The following is a 22,412-nucleotide window of genomic DNA, read 5'->3' on the forward strand; positions in this document are numbered from 1 at the left end:
CTCATGTGGAACTCCATTTTGTGAGGGGCAGTTTAGTTAAAACTAGATAATGTCATCAATGAGGCCACCTAACTGGGCACACAAAAACTGTGAATGCCTCAGTGCTGGAAAGCAGAGGAAGGAGAAGGGGTGGCTGTCAATCCTACTGCTTTGTAGAACGTCCTCACCTCCCAAGGGCATCTCACGTCCCTCAGATGAACTCGACCTTCGAACAAACAGACAGAATGCAGGCATTTTCTTTTTCAACTTTCTGCTTTCTACGGGATAGTCTTGTGCTTCCTTGGAGTGTATACCAAGCACTTGGCGGTCACTCAGACTTGACAGCCAGTTCTCCAGCCCGTTCTAAGTACGTGAATAGCTCCACCAGCTGACCGTGTTGGACAGTTGCTCCTTCCCTGGAGCTCAGGCTTTTTTCTAATGTTCCTGATATAGAAGCATTTCAATGAACAACTGAGGATTTGCTACAGTCTGTTCTTCTTACTCACTTTTTGAGTGCAATTCGGTGTTCAGAAAATATCACCTGATGTACAAATTGAAAACAAATTTCATGGTTTTAAAAGAAGTCTTTTTAGAGAACTAAACATACTTACACACCACTGTGTGTGTGTGTGTGTGTGTGTGTGAGTGTGTGTGTGAGTGTGAGTGTGTGTGTGTGTGTGTGTGTGTGTGTGGTTGGTTGGAGGGAAGGGAGAGTAAGGACAGGGAGGAATTTTCTCACCACAGTTTTAGGGTCCAGTTTCATGAGGAGAAGAAAAAAGCACAAGTTTTATACATTGATGATTAATATGTTATCAAAACATCCTTTTGTTAAAAAGAGAAACTCTTTCCATTTAATTCTATACAAAAGACCTAAAGATCATCATTTTACTGAAAGAGAGTTGTTCTATATTTTCTTTTATCCTTCTCTATCCCCTCTAGAATGCATCTAGAACAGGCATTCTTAATATCTTCTGTGCCATAAACCCTTAACTGTCTGGTGAAAATGATAAACACCTTAAAATAGCCCGTAAATGTATGAAATAAAATACATGGAATCTCAAAGGAAACCAATTATACTGAAATACTAAAAATCCAAATATAAAAAATCAAATGTATGAGATATTAATATGTGTTTATTTACTAACACATTAAATAACAGAATCTGGTGGCAGGTTTGTGGTGATTTCAAAGTAACATCGAGTGCAAACAATGCTTTGAGATATCTGCAATAGCTAGAATGTGATTAGAAAATATCTGTGATTTCTACTGTTGACATCGCTAATAATACTAATAGAGTTGATAGCCTGTATTCATAGTTGAAAATAGCAATTTATTCAAATAGCAATTTATGGAAATAGAGATGCAAGGTTTGTCCCATCCAATTTCGTGTAGCCCTGAATCGCACTCAAGTCAGGAACTCCTCTTCTAAATGAGGTTCCTAGGGCCCGTCTTACTGTCCTGACAAGAAAACTACTTGTGAGTGCAACATGCTTTCCAGAAGGTGTCAGACTTGCATTTCTGAAGACTGAAATCCAGTTGCTGCTGTAATCGCCCCAAAGTCTTCTGACCTGACTTTTAAGGCAGATAAATCCACCAGCGTGAATCATTGAAACTGAGGCAAAAGAATGCTGATTTCAAAGAGAAAAAAAGAGCTTCAAGGAAACAATTTTGACAAGGACTAGGGAAATGCTGTCTGAATTAAGAAATTTTATGCACCCCCCCCAAAAAATCTGAAGAAACAAGGAATTGTTTTCCTGTCTTTTCAGTATGAAGACAGGATTCATGTTGTCAGCGAGGATCAGACATTGAGAAATTTCTGAAAATACATCACAGCCGACTTTTGCTTGAAGATGGATAACTTATATCCTCACAGAGGAGTCCATCAGGAGGAGGATTAGAGAACAGAAGACACTGAAGATCCGGCCCATAACAGAGGCTTCTGGGTACAAAGCAGGGATTAGCCTGTGGCTCTTCCTTTCATTTGAGTTGTACCCTTAGAATTCTTCAAATTCTCCAAGAAAGCAAAGAATTTATTGGAAATCTAGTGCAATGAGTAAAAGATGTTTCCTAGAGAAGTCATTGTTCATACAGGGACTGTATGGGCTTCTAACACAAATATGTTTAATTGTTCAGTGGATTTTCTTACATAAATGATCCACTAAAATGGATAGATTTTGACCGAGTTCACTGAATTTGGGGGAGTTTCTTCTCTTTCCCCCTGATTTTCGTATTATACTTTCTGGCTGATCTTCATTAGAAAATGACCCCTGTAAATGGTCTGCGTCATTTTTCTCTATTATTTGCTTTCCTAGAAAGGACTAATGTCCATTTGGCCAAGTGATCTGCTTTTCTTAATGAAATATAAGTAGAAATAACATATGTCAGTTTCAAGCAGAAGTTTTAATAGCTACTGAGTGGCTCTGCCACCTCTTTTTCACTTTCTTCTGTCTCAAGAATGCTATGATCCAGGTTAGAATGGCTCCTTAAGCTTGTATTGCAGAAGAAAAAGACATGAGGAAAAGACGGGAAGTCTACTGCAGCTGAAGTAATGTGAGAGCAGGAAAAACCTTTATTGTTTCAAGCTATTGATATTTGGAGGTTGGTTGTTATATAGCAGAACTCAGTGAAAGCTGAATATTGTTAACTCTAACTCTTTAAATTTCAATTTTCTCCCTCTCTCTCCTGGTTCAACTAGTTATTGATCTATAAACAAATCAAAAATACAAGTTGACTATGGGTGCCTCTAAGTAATGACCTCTCCTAAAATAATTAAGAAAGAAGGCAAAACCTTACCTCTCTCTACCTTCAGTCTTTCTCCTTCTTCCCCCCTTCCTTCTTCTCCTTCTCCTTCTCCTTCTTCTTCACTAAAGTCCATCTGTCAGTGTTTGATTGTTTGTAAAACCTTTCCGGATTCTTGCCAAAGGTAACATAACTACTGCATTTGGGTGTAAGTTGCTGGTTTCCAGGAGAAGCTTCTGGGTCTCTGGGACGGGTCAATCAGCCTTGTTCTTTCTTCTGGAGGAATAAGCATGGTACCTAGAGATGAACTTTCATAAAGACGCAAAGTTACATTGGCTGTATGTTGTGGATTTTGAGGCAGTCCCCATTTCAAATGTCTCATCTCACTGACCCAGTGGTATACATAAGTACCACATTTTTGCTGCTACAGACATGTATCTTAAGAAAATGTATGACTCTACTTATATAAAGTTCAAAATAGGTGAAATAAAGCTACACTGTTAAGTCAGGACAGTGTTTATCTTTTGGGGGGAAATGGAGTGCTGATTGGGAAGGGGTATGAGTGAGGCTTCAAGGTGGTGGTGTTCTACTTCTTGTCCTGGATGCGCAGACGAGTGTTCCCTTTATGATCATTCATTTATGTTTTCTGTACTTTTCTATTTGTATATGACACCTCAAGATAAAAAAAGTTTAAAAATGCAATCACTGTAGCCATAGCCTACTCAAAACACATATGAAATTAAGAGCTTGAGAATCAACAAAGTCTTAGAGGCCTATTTTGTTGTGTAACAGAGAAAAACATTGTCTTATTCATTCATCCTGTCTTTCCTGGGCTAAGAACCAAATGCAATTTAATTGAGCACTTTTTTTTTCTTATATTGAGTGTTTGGTTTTTTTTAACAGTTTTTTTTTTAAACAGTGTATCAAGGGAAAATGATATCAATTATATAATTCTACAAATGTGTAATTATGTACTACAATAGGTAATTATATATTATATAACTGGGTAAGTGTATAATTAATTAACTATCTGTAGTAAGTACAATGAAGTACAGAGTGCTGGGGATATTAAGCATTATCTTCGCGGGCTGTTATCAGCTAACAGAGAGGAAACACTCTTTATCATATACAGCTCCCCTATCTGGAGGAGAAAAACAAGCCCTAATCAATTCATTCAGTAGGCAACAATGCCAGAGATAAAGCCAATGCCGCTCCCATCTTGCCTCTAGCTGCTCCCTCCACTGCTGTCAGAAGTCATCCAGCTCTGGGCAGAATCTCTGACTCTGCAGGGCTCACTTTGATCTTCTTAAGTCTCTCTTTTCACACAAGCCTGTTTAAGCCCAGCTTCAGACACATTCCCTTCAGCAGTGACATACTTTTCTCTACAACTATTCAGAAACTGAGATTTGACCCTCAGTTTTCCTCATTATGAAGTCAACCACCTCTGAGCTCTATGGCCAGATCTGCAAGGCTCCTATGGCCCAGACAGATGGTCTTGGGGGCTCTGATGGTTAGAGGAGACGAAAGAAATAAAGAGCATTGAGGGAAATGGATTCTGCTTCCCACGGCCCCAAGTCAGCCAAGGACATATTTCCCAAACTCTTCTCCACAGCAACTAAAAATTAAAAAAAATAAAAAAAGAACAGTTAAACCTTTGATTTTCAATGAATTCAACTAGGCACTTGGCAGCCCATAAGAAAAACTATATTTGCTATGTATTTTGCAGAGAAAAACGACTTGACTCCTTGCAGTTAGATATGGCTTTGTGACTAATTTCTGGCCAATGGGATGAGAGTGGTTACAAATGGAAATTACAGGCTAAATCCTTAAATGGGGGGGGGGGATGGGGCTTCCCTGGTGGCGCAGTGGTTGAGAGTCCGCCTGCCGATGCAGGGGACACGGGTTCGTGCCCTGGTCTGGGAAGATCCCACATGCCGCGGAGCGGCTGGGCCCGTGAGCCATGGCCGCTGAGCCTGCGCGTCCGGAGCCTGTGCTCCGCAACGGGAGAGGCCACAACAGTGAGAGGCCCGCGTACCGCAAAAATTAAAAAAAAAAAACGGGGGAGGGATGTAACCCTCTTCACCTCTATCCTCCTTGTTTTATCCCACTGATTGGAATGTGGGTGTAACATGAACCAGACGTGAGGAACAGCCTGTGAAGGGCAAAACAACAAGATAAAGGGGCCTGGGTTCTTGTTCACTTGGCAGAGCAGAGCTGCCTTTCCAGCTCTGACTTTGATATGAGAAAAGTTAATTTGTATCTTGCATTAGCCTTTGTTACTTTCAGTCTCAGAAACATGAAGCCAAGCCCGTATCTCAGCTGGTGCAGAGGCCATCTAGCTCAGTAGTTCTCAACAGGGGAGGTGCAATTTTGTCTCCAGAGAACACTTGGAAATGTCTGGGGCCATTTTTGGTGGTCCCATTTGGGGGTGCAGAGGTTGCTGCAGGCATTAGTGAGTAGAGGTCAGGGTTATTGTGACACACCTACAGTGCACAGGACAGCTCCCTCCCCCAACAGGAGAGAATCATGCAGCCAAAAATATCAGTGGTGCTGAGTTTGATGAGCCACAGTGCACTTCAATTAATAGTGAAGAGAATCTAAGACACAGAGAAATTGAGAGAGGAGCCCTTGGTCCAGCACAGACCACTGGGCGAGGGCAGTTACCTAGGTGTCCTGAGGCTCAGGTCACTGCTTTAATATTTTTAACTATACCATTTCACCAACCCCAAACCGGATTCATTTTATTCTCTCTCTTTTATTTATTTAATGAGAGGCTGAAATGGGAGACATAGTACTTAAGGGAAAGTCACACCTTTCTTCTACCTTGAGTCAACGCTATTTTATCACTAACCATTTATCAAACATCTATTAATATTTGGGATAGATCCCTAGGCTGGATGCCAGTTTTAGATAGTTGGGGAATTCAGGTGTATGCAAAAAGAAAAGATAAGCAATGCAACAGAGCACGTGGCAGTACCCAAAGCGGGGCCCCTGCAGTGTGTGGGTGGGGATGGAGAGGACAGAGAGAGCACGGTGGGCTCTGGTGTCTGGTGGGCAGAGCATTAGTGACAGAGCCGGGTCTTCCAGCGCTGTGGACCTCCACCTGGCTGAGGTAGGTTTGGGACATCAGTTGTCATCCAGGCTGTAAAGTGGTCTCTGCACAGCCCCTCGGCACAGGTTTCGCCCCTAGGAGATGTTAATGGACGTCTGCTATGTTGGACTGTGTACCTCCCCTCACCTCCCTTCTTAGGGTGGCAGCTATCTGATTTTCCTCTGTCAAGCTGCTCTGCCCCCATTCTATGGGATTCTGGCGGGGTGCCAATCACCGCACTCTGTTGGATATATTTTCGTTGTCCCTCCAGATCCTCTCTCCACCCCGCTCTGCGTCCCAGAACCCTAGCTGAGCTGAAGCTTGTAGCTGAACATAGCATAGGCCTAAATAATGCTTCTAATGCCCTTCTCTTGAAAAAGAAAAGTGTCCCTGCTCTGCCCATCCACCATCTTTTTCAGGCACAAGACTGACCTGATAAACTCTTTTCTCATTGAAGTGATAAGTGAAGATACTCTGATGAGCAGGAAACAAAACAAAACAAAACAAAACCCACAACAAAACCTACTAACATCCAGTTTGAAAATCCAGGTCCAAATCTTGATTAATTCCGAGTCACTTAATCTCTCTGAACTTCAGTTTTTTCCTCTGGAAATTGGAGATAAACGTAACCGCAGGAAATGGCTCCAGAATGGGAGAGATCTTGGGTTCCTGGCTGCTGGTGGTAGATGAGTATTTTTTTTCCCTTTGGTGGTGAGGAGAGGTCTGGGAAAGTCCTGCAAAGGTTAATATGCAGGTCCACTGGCAATTCCAGACCACAGGCATTTCCTGTCATGTAGCTGATAAGCCTGACATGATTGTGAGGAAAGCATGAAAGCTGCTGGTTACAGACAGAGTCTGGAGTGCTCATCCGGGGCCATTCTGGTGCAAAGCAGCCCTGCTACATGCCCCTCACTCTGGGGAGAACCCAACTGAATTTGTTTCCAAAGAGTCCCCCTTGCTGTGCCCCTACAAAGTTGGCCCTGGAAGCCCAATCACCCTCTACCAGGAATGCTTCTAGCCACCCCTCTAACTGCAGGGAGCCATGTTACAAGAGAAATGATGCTTCCAGAGGCTGGGGGAGCACAGCGTCTGCCTGACATGATCACCATTTGCATGGTTATAAATAAAAAAGACTGACTGAAAAGGTCCAGAAGAAGTTTCATGTAATAATTGCTTGGAGAGGAAAGCAGGAACTCTTCAGACACTTCAAGAATCCCCCAAATATCAAAACAGTGGCAACAGCAGGGCAAGCATGTGTCTTCCTGCCTCTTCCTTCGGTCACTCTTTTCCCCTTTAGCCAAATTTCTCCACAGTTCTCCCTCAGATTGGCCTATGGGTTAGCCCTGGCCAGACCAGCCACCTGGGGTCCAGGATGTGTCATTTCTCCATTCGTGGCCACACCCACACACCTAGGATTTAGCTGCCATCCTCCCCTGGGTCTGCATTCTCCTAGAAGAAAGGTAGACAGGGAGACATATCAATTCTTCTTATCCACACTTATCTTGATATTTAAGCTCTGCAATGGTTGTTTCAGTGATGCTGCTTCACGAATAGAATTTCAATGTACCATACTGGTATTTCTTTTTCCCAAACATGACTCCTTAAGGGCTCATGCTGTTTCTTAATTTGCAGGTCATGATTATGGTGGGTAACCACTCTACTTCTACTCTTCATGTGGTTGGCTGTACACTGTTAGTCTGAAAGCCAGACTTTGTGACTTTGGGAACATTGCTTCTTTTCTCTGTGCCTCCAACTTCATCATCTAAAATTTTAAAAAGGGGCTGTCTGAAGTACTGTTTTAGGTCCCTTGCTGCTCTAAGGGATTAAACTTCTAACATTCTTCACAAACTTTCAAATGACCTTTATTAATATTGCCTTTGTTTATACAAGTCAATATATGTTCTAATTAGCTATTTCATTAAGAAGGCTAATAATGTCTTTGCAAGAGAACTATTAATAGATCAGATTGGGAGTAAGGCCATGTATAGCAGGGCATTGGTTACACAATAAACAAGCCAGGAGGGGGTCCTCTGGTGACTCCAGAGAAAGCTGGAAAACAAAGCTGGGAGGAAAACAGATTGTGACATAGAGTTGCAGAGCATTTATAAAGAGGCAACACACACAGACACACACACACACACACAGACACACACACACAGACACACACACACACACACACACACGGAGACAGCTCTTCTCCGTGTATAACCCCTTGCATAGCCAACAAAACAAGCAGTGGAAATTTCCAGCACAACTGACAAGCAGTTTCCAGTCATTAACTCTCTGCTTCCTGAATTTTGCAGAGATTCATGGTGTTTGCAGGCTACATATAAACTTCCCTTTAGAAATTGTACATTTTCCATGTCCTCTTGTCAGCTGAATGCTCTAATTGTTTCATGTTGGAAAACTTCCTAATATTTAAGTTCAACTGTCCATTTGTTATTGAGAATATAATGAGATAATTGGACAGATGTTTTAAAAATAACATTTTAAGAACACTCGTCATTAGTACCAAATAGCAAATAAAATATATGCCCTGTGGCTTTCTGTATTGATATCAGCTTGGATTGAGAATATTTTTGAACCAATGAACAGACTCGGACAAAGCATTCACAATTATTCAGCCTGCTTTCCTCGTGGGAAATGAAGGCTCACTGAAGTTTCATTAATGACTTTTTAATTTCCCTCCTTCCAAGCAAATAGCACCTTGGAAGTGAAAGTGGTCTGAGCCTTGGTTCCAAGAGCTCCTGACTTCAGCTGCTACTGTCAAAGCTTTCTGACCAGAAACAGATGATAGTGACAGTCACCCCAATAAAAACTCTTAAAAATGGTAATGTCTGAATGTTTATCGTTTGCTTTATAAGGTAGGTACTATTATTCCCATCCTTGTTTTACATTTGGGGAAATGATTTTAAAGAGGTCAAGTAGCTTGCCTGAGGTCACAGAGCTAATAAGTGCAGAATCTGGATTGAATTCAGATCATGCTAAGGCCAGAGACTGAATTCTTTTTATTTATTTTTATTAATATAAAAAACTATTTATTTATTTGTTATTTATTTATTTTTAAATTTTGTTATTGGGGTATGATTGCTTTACAATGTTGTGTTAATTTCTGCTGTACAGTGAAGTGAATCACCTATGTGTATACATATATCCCCTCTTTTTTGATTTCCTTCCCATTTAGGTCACCACAGAGCATTAAGTAGATTCCCTGTGCTATACAGCAGGTTCTCATTAGTTATCTGTTTTATACATATTAGTGTATAAATGTTAGTACCAATCTCCCAATTCATCCCACCCTCCCTTTCTCCCCTTGGTGTCCATACATTTGTTCTCTACATCTGTGTCTCTATTTCTGCCTTGCAAACAAGTTCATCTGTACCATTTTTCTAGATTCCATATATATGCGTTAATATATGATATTTGTTTTCTCTTTCTGACTTACTTCACTCTGTATGACAGTCTCTAGATGTGGACACTCTGTATCCACATCTCTACAAGTGACTCAATTTCGTTCCTTTTTATGGCTGAGTAATATTCCATTGTACCTATATACCACATCTTCTTTATCCATTCATCTGTCGATGAGCCAGGTCATTCCATGACCTGGCTATTGTAAATAGTGCTGCAATGAACATTGTGGTACATGACTCTTTTTGAATTATGGTTTTCTCAGGGTATATGCACAATAGTGGGTTTGCTGGGTCATATAGTAGTTCTATTTTTAGTTTTTTAAGGAACCTCCATACTGTTCTCCATAGTGGCTGTATCAATTTACATTCCCACCAACAGTGCAAGAGGGTTCCCTTTTCTCCACACCCTCTCCAGCCTTTATTTTTTGTAGATTTTTTGATGATGGCCATTCTGACTGGTGTGAGGTGATACCTCATTATAGTTTTGACTTGCATTTCTCTAAAAATTAATGATGTTGAGCATCTTTTCATGTGCCTCTTGGCCATCTGTATGTCTTCTTTGGGGAAATGTCTATTTAGGTCTTCCACCCAGTTTTTGACTGGGTTGTTTGTTTTTTTGATATTGAGCTGCATGAGCTGTTTGTATATTTTGGAGATTAAACCCTTGTCCATTGCTTCATTTGTAAATATTTTCTCCCATTCTGAGGGTCATCCTGCTTCACTGTTCAAGTGGAAAGCTTTTTTTTCTGGACCTATAGAGTATGAGATTTTCAGCACTAACCCTCTTCCTGACACCCTAAACCACCCAACTGGGCTAATGGTGAGGATTTAACCAAGAAATTCACTTCTGTTTCATAAATATTTGTTGAGAGCCTACTGTTTTTTATGTACCATGTTAAGCTGTGCCATGGGGATTACAGAGATAAATAGCCAAGGTCACAAAATTTATAGTCCTATGGTGGTGAAAAACATATTTATAATTATAGCTGGGATTACAGTTATAAGCAGAATGTGATAGTATGATTGAAACAGCAATAAGGGTTTGAGGAAAGGAAGAAATACATTTAAATGGGAGATCTGGATTGTTTTCAGGGGATACTTACACTGGATTTTAAAGGATGGGTTGGACTTTGAAAATTAGGCATTGCATGGAGAGAGTATTGCAAAGAGAAGAAACAGCAGGAGCAAAGGCAGCTAGGACACGGCTAGGTTCCCGAGCCTACAATTGGGTCATCCCTAGTAGGGATGACCTAGTATCAACCTCCCAAGTAGGTAGATGAGGCAGTAACCTACACAGCTATTGTGGGGGGCTGGGATTGCCCAGCCATGAGAGAAAATGCAATGATTATACAATAACATTCCAGGCTGCTGGGAGGGACCTATGAACTTCTCAAATAAAGGTGTGGTGGGGCTTTGGGATTCCACCACAGTATGGTGGGGCTCAGGACAGAAGCTTCCTCTTCCCATCAAGAGCCACAGTGATCCACCCCTGTGTGGCAGGCAAAACCACAGAGCCAACCTAGGTGATAAATCACCTTGGTCCCCAGCATTGCACAGACTGACTTGGGGGCAAACAAGCTGATAGCCATCAGGACACACCTGTATGGTATACCAGGTACAGCTTGTACGGTGTACTGCTAGCAGATGTGCTGATTGGTCCAGCCCAGGACATAGGGATTTTTAAATACTTTTAAAAAGGAGGGTTCTTTTTTTTTTTAAACATCTTTATTGGAGTATAATTAGGAGGGTTCCTTTTAAGAGGATCACAATATCCTGAAGTAAAGAAACCCCATATGGTCAAATTTGTTTATTATTTATAGTTTGTTGTATATATATTTGTGTTTAAGCTGACTGCTCCATAAATTGCATATTGCTAATTCCATTAATGCATATTTTTTCTTTTTCAAATAATCCTTTTTGTTGTCTTTATAGGGTCCCTTGAGGGGAAGAAAAAGAATTGTATGTGCTTATATGCTCCTTTAAGAAGTCTGGAATAATTCAGAGGCACATAAAAGCAGATCCTCCATGGGGTGCAGGGAAACTGTGGAGACGGCAGAGAATGGGGTTGCGTGTGTGACTTTTCACTGATCATCTTTTATATTTATTTATATTTGTTAGTTTTGATCCATGTGAATGACCCAGAGCTCTGAAGAACTTAGCAAATAAGCCAATAAAAGAACTTCAAATAACTCTATATTTCTGAAAATGCATAGACAAGCTCTGGAAAGAGGACAATGAAGAAACTGATCATAGAGATCACCCCCAGGGAGGACAGAGTGGTCAGGGCAGGAAAAGGAAGGAGGCTTAGAAACTGGTCATAGAGATCACCCCCCCCACCCCCGCCCCAGGGAGGACAGAGCGTCCGGGGCAGGAAAAGGAAGGAGGCATATTTTTCATTGTATCACTCACCTGTTGAACACTTTTAATTCTTGGCTATGTACATGGATTATCTGTTCATGAGTAAATAAATGGAAAAGTAACATAGCCTTAAACTAGGATGACCCTTCTGATGACTCGAGTGAAGGGTTTGGAGCAGAAGGACCAAGCAGGGAGCAACTGAACCTTCTGTTCCTCATCCTGAAGAGGCATCCCCTGGCCTAAGGAGGTGGTACCACCCCTGAATGCTGATGCCCAAATCCCCATGATTTGAGCTCCACTTATTTTAGAAATAGTTTCCTTCCTGTTCTTCTAGGAAGGATTACATATTAAGCTTTTGGTGACCATATCTACCCTAGCAAACATGTAAATGTCACAGTGGGAAAATTCCAAGGAAAAACAGAAGTAACAGCAGGGACGCCCTCCATCCCAGCTGAGGTGGTTTTGTTTGTTTGTTTGCTTTGTTTTGTTTAGGAGAAGAAAATAAGATGTCTTAGGACTGCATTATATGCTTTCGTCTCTCAATTTTCCATGTTCCTCTCCACCCCCATGTGAATATCTCCAAGCATCATGTGAAATAGTTTACCAGATCTTTATTGGGATAAGGTTTAAAGCAGGATGGAGGGAACAGAGGGCCCCAAGTGCCCTGGCTGAACAAGGGGCCGTCCAGAGAGACAAAATACAAAAAGGGGAGGGAACAACCTTGGGCCAGATCAATGTGCTGTCCTGAGGAAAGGGAGAACAGGGCGCACCCACTTCTTTGGGCAATAATGCAGGAAAAGCCTGTGTGTGCTGCGGTGGGAGGGTAGCTGGGTGAAGTGGGGGCTGTTCTATTGGCAGCTGGGATACGAGGTAGAGGAATGGTATGCGCATCCAGTTCATCTCTCGTCAACAAGCTCCTGGACCAGGAGGAAGGAAGTGGCTGTCAGAGAATTAGTGATGATCAAAGTTGCCCTGGAATATCCTTAACACCCAGGATGAAGTAGACATAAACTTGAATATCTAATAATGTAATACATGTTTTATTCAGATACTAAATGGTCTTATTCTTAAGTCCAGGCACTAAAGAATTTAACTAGAAAGAGTGAATTCTTCTAAAGGCTCAGACTTCTTAACTGGCAGAGGAGTGCATACCTTCATCAAAATGTTCTGGGTTTCTCTTTAAGTGACTTAATTTTATACCAGGGGATAATGAGGGGAAATGTAAAAACAAGCCTAGGTTGAGTGATCTGAAATATTTCCTTTGGATTATAAAGTCTGATGGCTGTAAAACAGTTTTTAACTTCAGTTTTGTGCCTACGCATGGTCTTGTGATTTCTCTCTGTATGACTAATTCAGTCGGCAAATATGAAAATGCAGCGATCACATGGTCACTCATCAGTCTCTGCAGGTCCTCTGTTTCCTACTACACCGAGTGAGCTGCCTTTCCTTGTGCGGCGTCTCCCATAACACAGTCCTGAATTTACCCCACCTCCTTTCCACAACTCCTCAGCACGCAACCCCTGCTTCAGCCTTGGTCTCCGCACAGTCTCCTGAAAGCACACTTTCTTCCATCTCCCACACACAGCCTCGTCCTGCCTTCTGACCAGCTCAGTTCCTTCCTTCAAGAACCAAGCCAAATGTTAATTTCCATGAAGACTGCCTTAAGCAGTGAAGCCTTTATTGGTCTCTCCTCTGAAAAGCACTTATGAGACTAAGTCTGTGGCACTTAGGGGACTAAGCTGTGTCTACTAGAATTCTGAAATGTCGGTGTAGACAGGTGGGTAGGTATGTTCGCATGAACTGAAAAGATGTTGCCCAAAATAACAGGTCTGGAGCCCCTGATAAAGACATGTCCAAATTAGAGTCGAGGAAGACAGACAGCTTGGCCTCACCTTGGGCTTCGGGCGAAGGAGAAATGCTGGGTGCGTCCTAATGCCTACCATTCACATTTGTCTTCTGCCCATATGCTCCACCTCCAGAGCTCAGGGCTGAGTCTTAGGGAGGAGTGGCTCTAGGCAAAGAGATGCTTTGTTGAGAAGTACTAGGACAATGGGGCACAAGTGACTTTTCTTTGTTATTCCATTAAAAGAGTGTAACACAAAAGGTGAAGAGAGGCATTTGGGTCAAGTTTCTCATTTAACATTCCAGTTCTGTGGCATTTTGAGGACTCAAGGCCATCCTATCAATTCCTTAGGGAGACAGTGGCACCTGGTGAAAGTCGTGGCAGTGCCCATAATGGAGGGTTGCCAGGGAAAGTACAGGGTGCCCAGTTAAATATGAACTTCAGGGAAAAAACAAACTTTTTAGTATATCTCATGCAACATTTGGGGCATAATTATACTAAAAATTATTTGTTGTTTATCAGACTCAGTTTTAACTGGGTATCCTATATTTCTATTTGGGAAATGTAGCAACCCTACCATAAGGGACAATGGTGGCTGAAAGAGGATAAAATGTCCAGTGGGGTTAAATAGTGCCCAGAGGAGGGGTTCGGAAATGATAATTAGGCAGTTGGCAGCCTTCCCTTTCTAAATAAGAAGACAAAGCACTGAGAAGAGAAAAACTTTTGACCCTTCCGCTTGCTTCCTGTCTTTGAATCGCTCACGCTGCCTGGAATGATGGCATTCATCTAGAGGTCATGGGCTATGAACAAGAGGATGAAAAGCCAAGATACTAAGGATGGTGAAGCAAAAGTTTGGAATGAGCCTGGGTCCTTTAGGACATCGTTGAGCTTCAAACTCCCCGAGACACATCTGCACAGGGTTGTTCCAAAACCTGAAAAACACTCAAGTTCTATTAGGAAGGAGTTTTATGATTAGGAGGAACAAATGGTACTGCTGGATATATTGCTAGGTGTTTGTTGGCAGTGGTTCAGTAGGAACCACTGCGGTCCTTGAATGTGGCAGAACACAAGGACAGAGACATCTCAGGGAAATTCATTAGTCAGTAGCCTATAGGGTATATTAAAAGAAAGACCCTGGAGGCATTGACGGCAATTAGGAAGCTTTTAAAGTAATAGAGAAATGGCTTATGGTGGTGGTAAGGAAGCAGGAGGGAAAGAAGTGAATCCTAGAAATAGTTCAACTGAAGTACTGACAGAAGGAAAGAGAGAGCTCGGCAGCAGAATCTACGTCCCTCATCTATTTGCTCTCGAGGCTGACTTTGCAGCCTCTGCCCCCTTCCTGAATATTGCAGACAGCACTTCTCATGACTCTGTGGCTGTGGCGTTCCAATATTTGCGCTGTAGCCTCTAGGACACAAAAGCAGAGACCTCCTGCCCAAATTTTCCAGTGCTCAGGATATGGTTTGCTTGCTTGCCTGTTTTCTCTGCCGCCCTTGGAGATAAACAGGAGACCTCAGATAACCCTAATGTCAGGAGGGATCATCTCAGTCTCAGAGAACAAATCTTCAGTTGCAGGAGGGGTGGGCTGGCTGCCGTCCCCTTGCTCAGCTGGTCAGGACCTTGCTCTCTGGCATCTGGGGAAGATAAGGAGGCTATCACACCCTCTTCTTTTACAATTTGTTCAAAAAGTTAGCAAATGTTTTCATGTTTCCATTCTGATTCTGCTGACACTTCAGAATTATTCTTCAAAGCATCACAAATAATACCGTTCTCTTCATAGTACTCTTCCTTCAAATAATTCGTAAGAAATGTGCCCAAATGGCACAGGAATAGGAGTCAGGAGAGCCAGGAGTCTGCAGACCTGACTTTTGGTTTAGCTTCTGCCTCTATCCATCCAGTCTGCGCCCTTGAACAAGACGCCCCTTTTCTGAGTCTCAGTTTCCCCATTTGTTAAAGAGGTGCAGCAGAGTTTGCTCCCTCTTCCTTAGCATTTCTAGGGAGACTAGATGAGGTTACATGCATTACAGTGATATTGGACGTATACAGTATGATGGACGTGCATCATCACCAGGCAGCAGGACAACATAACTAACAGCACAGGCTCTGGAGCCAGATTGCCAGTTTTCTCCTCTGGAAACTGAGGATAGTGTTGCAGTTTGAAAGCTTTGAAATCCCCAAAGCTCAGAAACCTAGAGTTTTTTCATGAGTGGGGCAGCCACAAAAGTTTGGTGGCAAGATTGACGTGAGGGTTTTTATGGTCTTTGTCTGGCCCACTTGCTGCAGAAATGTCAATGTACTCATTTACTGGGTGCTGCCCCAAATCCCATAATACTACATAATATTGCAGTATATGCACCCTACTATTTTTAAAAAATATGAAAAATTCTGAAGTGGGAACACATTTGGCTTCAAGAAACTTGGATACAAAATTGCAGGCCATTGGTAGCAAACTCATAGGGCTGCTGTGATGATTAAGCAAATTGATTCAGGTAAAGCTCTAAGCATAGTGCCTGGTCCATAGCAGGTATTCAGTGAGTGTTAGCTGCCATTACTATTCCCTCTGTTACTGAAGCCCTAAGCGTCCTTGAACAATATCCATCATTGCTCCCGATCTGTTTCCCTGTTTCTGCCTGGAACTATTACAGTGTAAACTTCTTCCCATTCAACCATTCAGTATTTGACTTCCCTGAACCTCCTGCCTTCCCAGCTTTCTGCCAAAATGCTCTCCTGGTTTAGGACAGAGAAATGCCCCCTGTAGCTATCTCATGTCCCCTCCCTCTGCCTTCTCGGTAGTTAGTTGGATGGTTTGCTTACAGGTGAAGGAAGCTGGGAGAGAGTTCTGGGAAGTATCCCAACAGCTGGCTCAGACTCCTAGCTCACCCCAACATGCTTACTGTGGGCGGTGTGGCTGGGACCCAATACGTGTGGGCGCGGCTCTGCCCCCGTTAGTGAGATAACTTCCACCCTTCTGGACCTCCGTTTCTCTTGGATAAAGCACAACAGTTAGACTAGATGATGGCTCTGTGCCTTCCAGCTCTCTTAAATCCTACCTCCTGTTACCTTTGGGTGCTGGGGAAACAAATCCTCCATGCCCCTTCAGTAGCCAGATCATGTGAAAGGGAGAGTGAAAGCTGCTTCCCTTCAGCTCTGAACATGGTATATCCAGCCTCAACAGGGGCCAAATGCAAGGCTTTGGGAACCTCGTTACCGTGGGAAATTACACACACACACACCCCCGCCGCCCCCCCCCCCCGCCAACTTTCTGGGCACTGAAACTGACCTGATTACAGGAACAGACTCTGGGTCATCTCTGGACAAGTTCAGAGATGAATTGGACAGTCTCAAGTTCAAGGAGGTCCAGCCTGGTGCCTGGGGGGGAAGGGCAAGGATGCCATCCTTTGAGGAAAGGCAGAGGCCAGGCAGATTAGCAATCAGCACTGGAAATATGCTCAATAGACAGAAGGATCTCACTAGCGGTGAGTGAGAGGGGCTGATGCAGAAGCAAGGGAGGGCCTTTGGGGAGCAGAAAGTGTTCAGGGCAGGGCTCTAGGTCAGGAGAAGGATTGCGGTGTGAGGGAGGGTGAGTGAGGAGACAGGAAGCAAGATGGAAGCCTGGTGCTATGGATTGGGTCACCCAAAGGTGGGGAAGAAGCACCATGGCCCTCAAATCCATGGGCCCCCAGGGCTCTTCCCTGCAGCCCCAGTGGCTGCCATGCTGTGGTGGGACTGTATTAAACGCCAGCCTTATCTCCCTTTTTTCGTTATAAAAAGGACCCCGATACTGTTTCAGAAACACTGTGGTCGATTAAAAACACGAATATCTCCAGAGTCCCTGGTGTGTTTGGTAAACTGTAAACAGAAATCTCCGGAAGGCGCTGTGGAAAAATTTGTAAAAGGGGTGGATTCCACTGGCGTTTGCTTTTGCCCTTCATCTTTTCCCCTTTTTTCTGCCTGAAACTCAGACGGGATGCTGAAAGGGAAACAGCCATCTAGCGAGCATGAGGCACAAAGCCACAGACTAAGCCTGGTGGGGCTGAAAGTCAAATGAAGCCCAAGACCCCGATGGCACTGGAAGCCACAGGACCAGCCCTGAATGGTCCTACAGCTTCTTGTTCTGGGAGAAAAGGAAACTCTTGTGTGTATGGGCTTCTGTTTTGTGCAGACAAACCCAGTCCTAACAGGCACAGTCTCTACCTCGCTGGATTGCTGTGAGGATTAGATGAGATGCATTAGAAACTTGAGGGTTGAGATGAACCCAGCAGATAAGGCTGAGCACCCAGAATCCTGCTTTCGGACCTTGTCCTAATATTAATCCCCTGTAGGTGGTGGAGACTTTTTAGCCACTGAGACACTTCCTGTCCCGAGCTTGATGAACTCCAGACTTAGTGGGGTGAAGGTAATTCTGGGACCACAGTGGAGATGTGTCAGTAAATCCAGCCGCAGGAGAGCGGTATAGAAAAAGCAGCGGAAGCAAGGTGGAGTATGGTGGCTTACTGAAGATCCGTCTGCACTTCTAGAAAAAATGTGTCTGCCTGTGTCCTATCCGTGGTGGTCCAGTAGCCCCTTCTTCACATTCAGAGCACACCATTCATTCACGCACCAAATACTTCCTAGGGGCCTACATTGCATCAGGTACTGTATTATGTGCTGGAGACACAAAGGTGGATAAAACATACTCCTTGGCCTCCAACATCTTCTCTGGGTACCAATTGTTTTTGGGTTTTTTAAGGAAATGGGGCCAAAAGATGAAGGGTATATTTGGGTTAAATATGAGGGAAGAAAAAGCACTGAATACTGAAATTGCTGTCATTTTGCATCCCCTGATTGATGCTGAAGAATAAGATACCCAGGTTTTGGGAGGTGGGGAATATTTTCAACCTAGACTGAAGTGGAAAGTTACTGGTATGCTCAGAAGTAAGATTCCGTAATTATGGGCTGAGGTCAGACAAACTATAGAGAGCTCCTAATTTCTAGCATTTCCTTGAGCTGTGAGTAAACTACCACTTGACCCAGGTAAAATATGCTGTCTCCTTAAATGGAAAATACCCAGATGGTGGAAAGTTTATGTTATTCACCAATGGGAAGCTGTTGGGTTTTCAGTGATACCCTCTGCACCACACTCTGGACAGCTAACTGAGAAGGCACCAACCCACCAATTTTCAAATAGTTGCTCCTAACAGGAAGGTATTAGGGTCTGCAGTAAAGACCATGCTTCATAGTCCAGGCTCTGGCGTAAAAACACCTGACTTTGAATCCTACTTACTGCCTGCAGGAAGCCTAGTAATTACTTGACATCACTGAGTCTTGGGTTCTTCATCAATGAAGAGGATCTAATAATTCCTACCACATAAGTTTGTTATGAAGAGTAAAAATAATATATTATACAAAGGATGGACAGTGCTTGGCACAGCGTTAGAGCTCAAAACATGTTAACCGTGGGGGAAATGAGACAGGGAAGGAAAGAAGGGGACTGGGAAATCTCTCCTCAGAGGAGTGAGCTGGGCTGGAGCCAGTTTACCCCCAAACAGACTTCCTCATGCCCTCTGTCTAGACACAGCCCATCCTCAACAGAACCCAGAGCCAGTTCAACCCCTGTTCACCTGAATTCTGCCCCAGTCACTTCAAGCTGCTGGAGGATCTGGGATCTCTAACTCTAAATAGAAAGCAGAATTTTCATGGTGCTGAAATGTTCATGGCTGCGTGCAGACACGTGGGCAGTTCTGGAGGGTCTGTGAAATGAGCACGTCTAATGCTCCACGGAATGAATCTGCTTCATGAGGCCAGTTGAGGGTTTTCATGAAAGGCCTCCCTATCTACAGACATTAGTTTCTTCGTCTCTTCAGTGGAGATGGGGGGAATTAAACCAAAAGACCAGCATCTAGCATGATAACTGAGAGGAAGTAGGAGCTCAACAAATATTGCTCCACCCTTCCCCATGACCCTGTCCTGGTGTCATACTGCCCTAAACTAGAAGAGTATTACTGTCAAAGTGCTGACAACATGTGGCAGGAGAAATATAGAAATCCACACTTAGCAACTAACACTTGAGTTGCAATTAGTTTATCAGGCCAGCCAGGTCATTTTCCTCAACCCTAGTGCCCTTAGAATTACTGGGCAGAATTTAAAAATCTACCAGTGTCAAGTATACATCCCCTCCCTCAAGAGAAGCTGATGAATTAATAGCTCCTTGAAAGAATGAGCACCTCTGCCGGTTTTAGTGTGTTCCTCTGTACGTTGGGAGCAGAGAGGTGGAGTAACTTACCGCATGTTGCACAGCTGAAGAAGGCCCCAGGTCCCCTGAGGCCCAGCCAATGGTGTTCACCCCAGTGGATACTGTCTTCAGTTAAAATTACAATGCTTTGTCCATCATGGATATCTTACGTCAATTTTGAGTTTTAAAACATTGCATTAAAGTATTGTTTATCTTGGTTACTGAACTTCTTTGGCATTCTCTTAACTTTTGCCTCAAGGCCATAGCCAACGATGGGGAGTGCTTAAGGAAAACCTCACCCCATTTCACCTGTCTGGGGATGGCGTCTAGAAAGGGAAACGAGCTGGACATCTTGTCCTTTTGCTCAGAGGGTCATGCTATGCCTCATTATAGTTTTGTGCTGTGTTTGCAGGAGCAGTGATGGCCAGTCACAAGGATGGGAATGAACTGCTTGTCTGTGGCAGAGCTGGACGTTGGCCCAGTGAATTTCTGTGGCTTCTCTACAAGAAATCAGTTGAGAGTAAATTTAAGACTGCTTAGATTTTGGCTGTGTCTCTCTAGCAGTTTAAGCAGCAGATGAAATGCTTCCTGAAAGAAGTATTCATTATCTAACCTGCCACTGGTTTACAGTTAAGCTTTTGACTTCGGCTGGCTTGAAATTTTCAGCCCATGCTAATCTGAATTAGGAAATAAATGAGTGACAGTACAGGAGCCATGCCATTAGACCTCATTAGACCAAAAGAGAATTGATTTGCCTGGAAGGAGAAGCATGTTTATCAGGTCGGGAAACAAGTGAACAGTTTGAAAAGAGAACATTCAGATAAGGCAGAGCCCAAGATCCAGGTGAAAAGTCCTTCCTGAGATGGGAGACAGATACTGATGCTTGCAGGTGGAATCCTACCTGTCTGACTTTATCTGCCTCAGAGAGTGTCTCCAATCACCTCCAAGGCTGTGGCTGAATCCTCAACAGTTTCTTTAAACTCAGCTTTCCTATGATTTCAATTCCCACTAGACTGTAAGCTCCATAAGAACAAGGATTTTTGCTGGTTTAGTTCCATGCTATATCCTCAGCAATTAGCATGGAGTTTCACCAAAAATAAGTGCTAACAATCATGTCACCCTCCTGACTACATCATCAATATCTTCTGTTTTCTTCAGAATAAACAGTGAAGCCCTTATGTGGCCTAGGTGCCTGCGTGCTCTACCCCCTGCTTACTTCTCCGACTGTAGGCCCAGCCGCCTTTTCTTCATTCACTGCTCCAAGTTCTCCCTGACCAGGCCTCTGAAAATGTTTTCTCCAGAGCGTTGAACACACACACACACACACCCACCCCACACACACACACTCTCTCTCTCTCTCTCTCTCTCTCCACGTTTCACAGGACTAGCTCCTTCCCAATCTTTACATCTTGGTAAAAAGATCCTTTCTTCAAGAAGGCTTCTGTGCCTATTCTTATCCATGGAGATCCTCTCCTCCTTTACTCTCATCTCTATGTCATGTTTCCTTAGGAGCACTTTTCTCAACTTGTAACTGAGTTTTTGTTGTTTCCCTGTTCATTGTCTGTCTCTATATTAGATTCCAAAATCCATGAGGGAGTGAACACGGCTCTTTTGTCCTAATATATGCTATACTCCTCTGAAAGACCCTGACATCGAATAGGTACTTACAGATTACTTGTTGAATGAACACAGGAATGAGTGAATAAACAAAGCCTTCAGTATACCAGACCCTGTCCTAGACTAAAGTATGAGGATGGCATTCTCCATCTCTCTCCATCCAGTCTCTTCCCTTGAAACACTCTCCTTCCTTGTCCCAGTGGCTAAACACTGCCCGTTAGCTGACCAGGCCCCTCAAATGCCCCAGCCTCAGGTCTGACCGTCTAGACCATGCTCCCCTAAGATACTAAAGGCTGAAATGTCAGGAGGTGCTGTGCATAACATTTAGCTGTTAACAGAAACACGTCATCCTAAATATGGTGGGAATTGGGGACATGATAGACAGCTTATGAGGAAGAGATTTGTGTGAGGACAGGAGGGGTCACTGACAGTGGCAGCCACCGGCCTGTTGTCTGAGCAGGAGACAGATCCTCGCATAGCTCTTGTAATCAGTGAAACACAGGATCACCTGGGATTTTCATGCTGTTCTCTTGACCATTCTAACCATATACTAGCCAGCTTGCACTGTTTTCCCTTCTTGCAGAAAACTGAAGAGAAATACTAGAAAGGGTATCATACACCACAATGTTAATAATACCTACATTTAGGTGTTGAGAAATGAGTGTTTTTAGTGTTCTCCACATTTGTCTATTGAAATTTTTTTCTTTATTGACAATATGTTGCTTTTATAATTTTACCATAATTCAAGACTATTTCACGTGCTCTTTTTTTGTGTTTGTCTATATTTCAGTTGTATAGAGCTGCGCAGTTCAACATGGCAGGTCAACTACAGTCATGAGTATTCAAATTTAAATTAATCAAAATTGAATTCAGTTAAAAGCTCAGTGCCTCATTCGCACTAGCCGTATTTCAAGTGCTCAGTAGTCACATGTAGCTAGTGGCTATCATTTTTGGACAACCAAATACAGAACATTTCTGTTACTGAAAAAATTTCCATAGGAAATGCTGGTGTAGAGTATATAGGCTTTCAACATTTGAATATAAAACAGAGACTTACAGATGTTGAAGAGTAATGTTGATTCAAACAAAGTTTGAAGAGAGCAACTGTTTGAGTTCCTTGTGACCCAGACGCAGTGGTATTGATTCCTCTCTGAGAAAAGA

The 22,412-nt window shown here is 43.2% G+C and overlaps 1 protein-coding gene across 1 annotated transcript in view; it reads right to left on the reverse strand.

Annotated features, from left to right (window-relative positions):
* Positions 1 to 2,093: 2,093 nt before the first annotated feature.
* SKP2 (S-phase kinase associated protein 2) overlaps positions 2,094 to 22,412 on the reverse strand; it is a 216,064-nt gene continuing 195,745 nt past the window's right edge. The window contains exon 10 of the mRNA XM_049708015.1: positions 2,094 to 2,166. Within this exon, the coding sequence (XP_049563972.1) occupies positions 2,109 to 2,166 (58 nt within the window). The 3' untranslated portion in view covers positions 2,094 to 2,108. The remainder of the gene's footprint in view (positions 2,167 to 22,412) is intronic.

This window comes from Orcinus orca, chromosome 3, assembly GCF_937001465.1.
Source record: "Orcinus orca chromosome 3, mOrcOrc1.1, whole genome shotgun sequence".
NCBI classification, from domain to species: Eukaryota; Metazoa; Chordata; class Mammalia; order Artiodactyla; family Delphinidae; genus Orcinus; species Orcinus orca.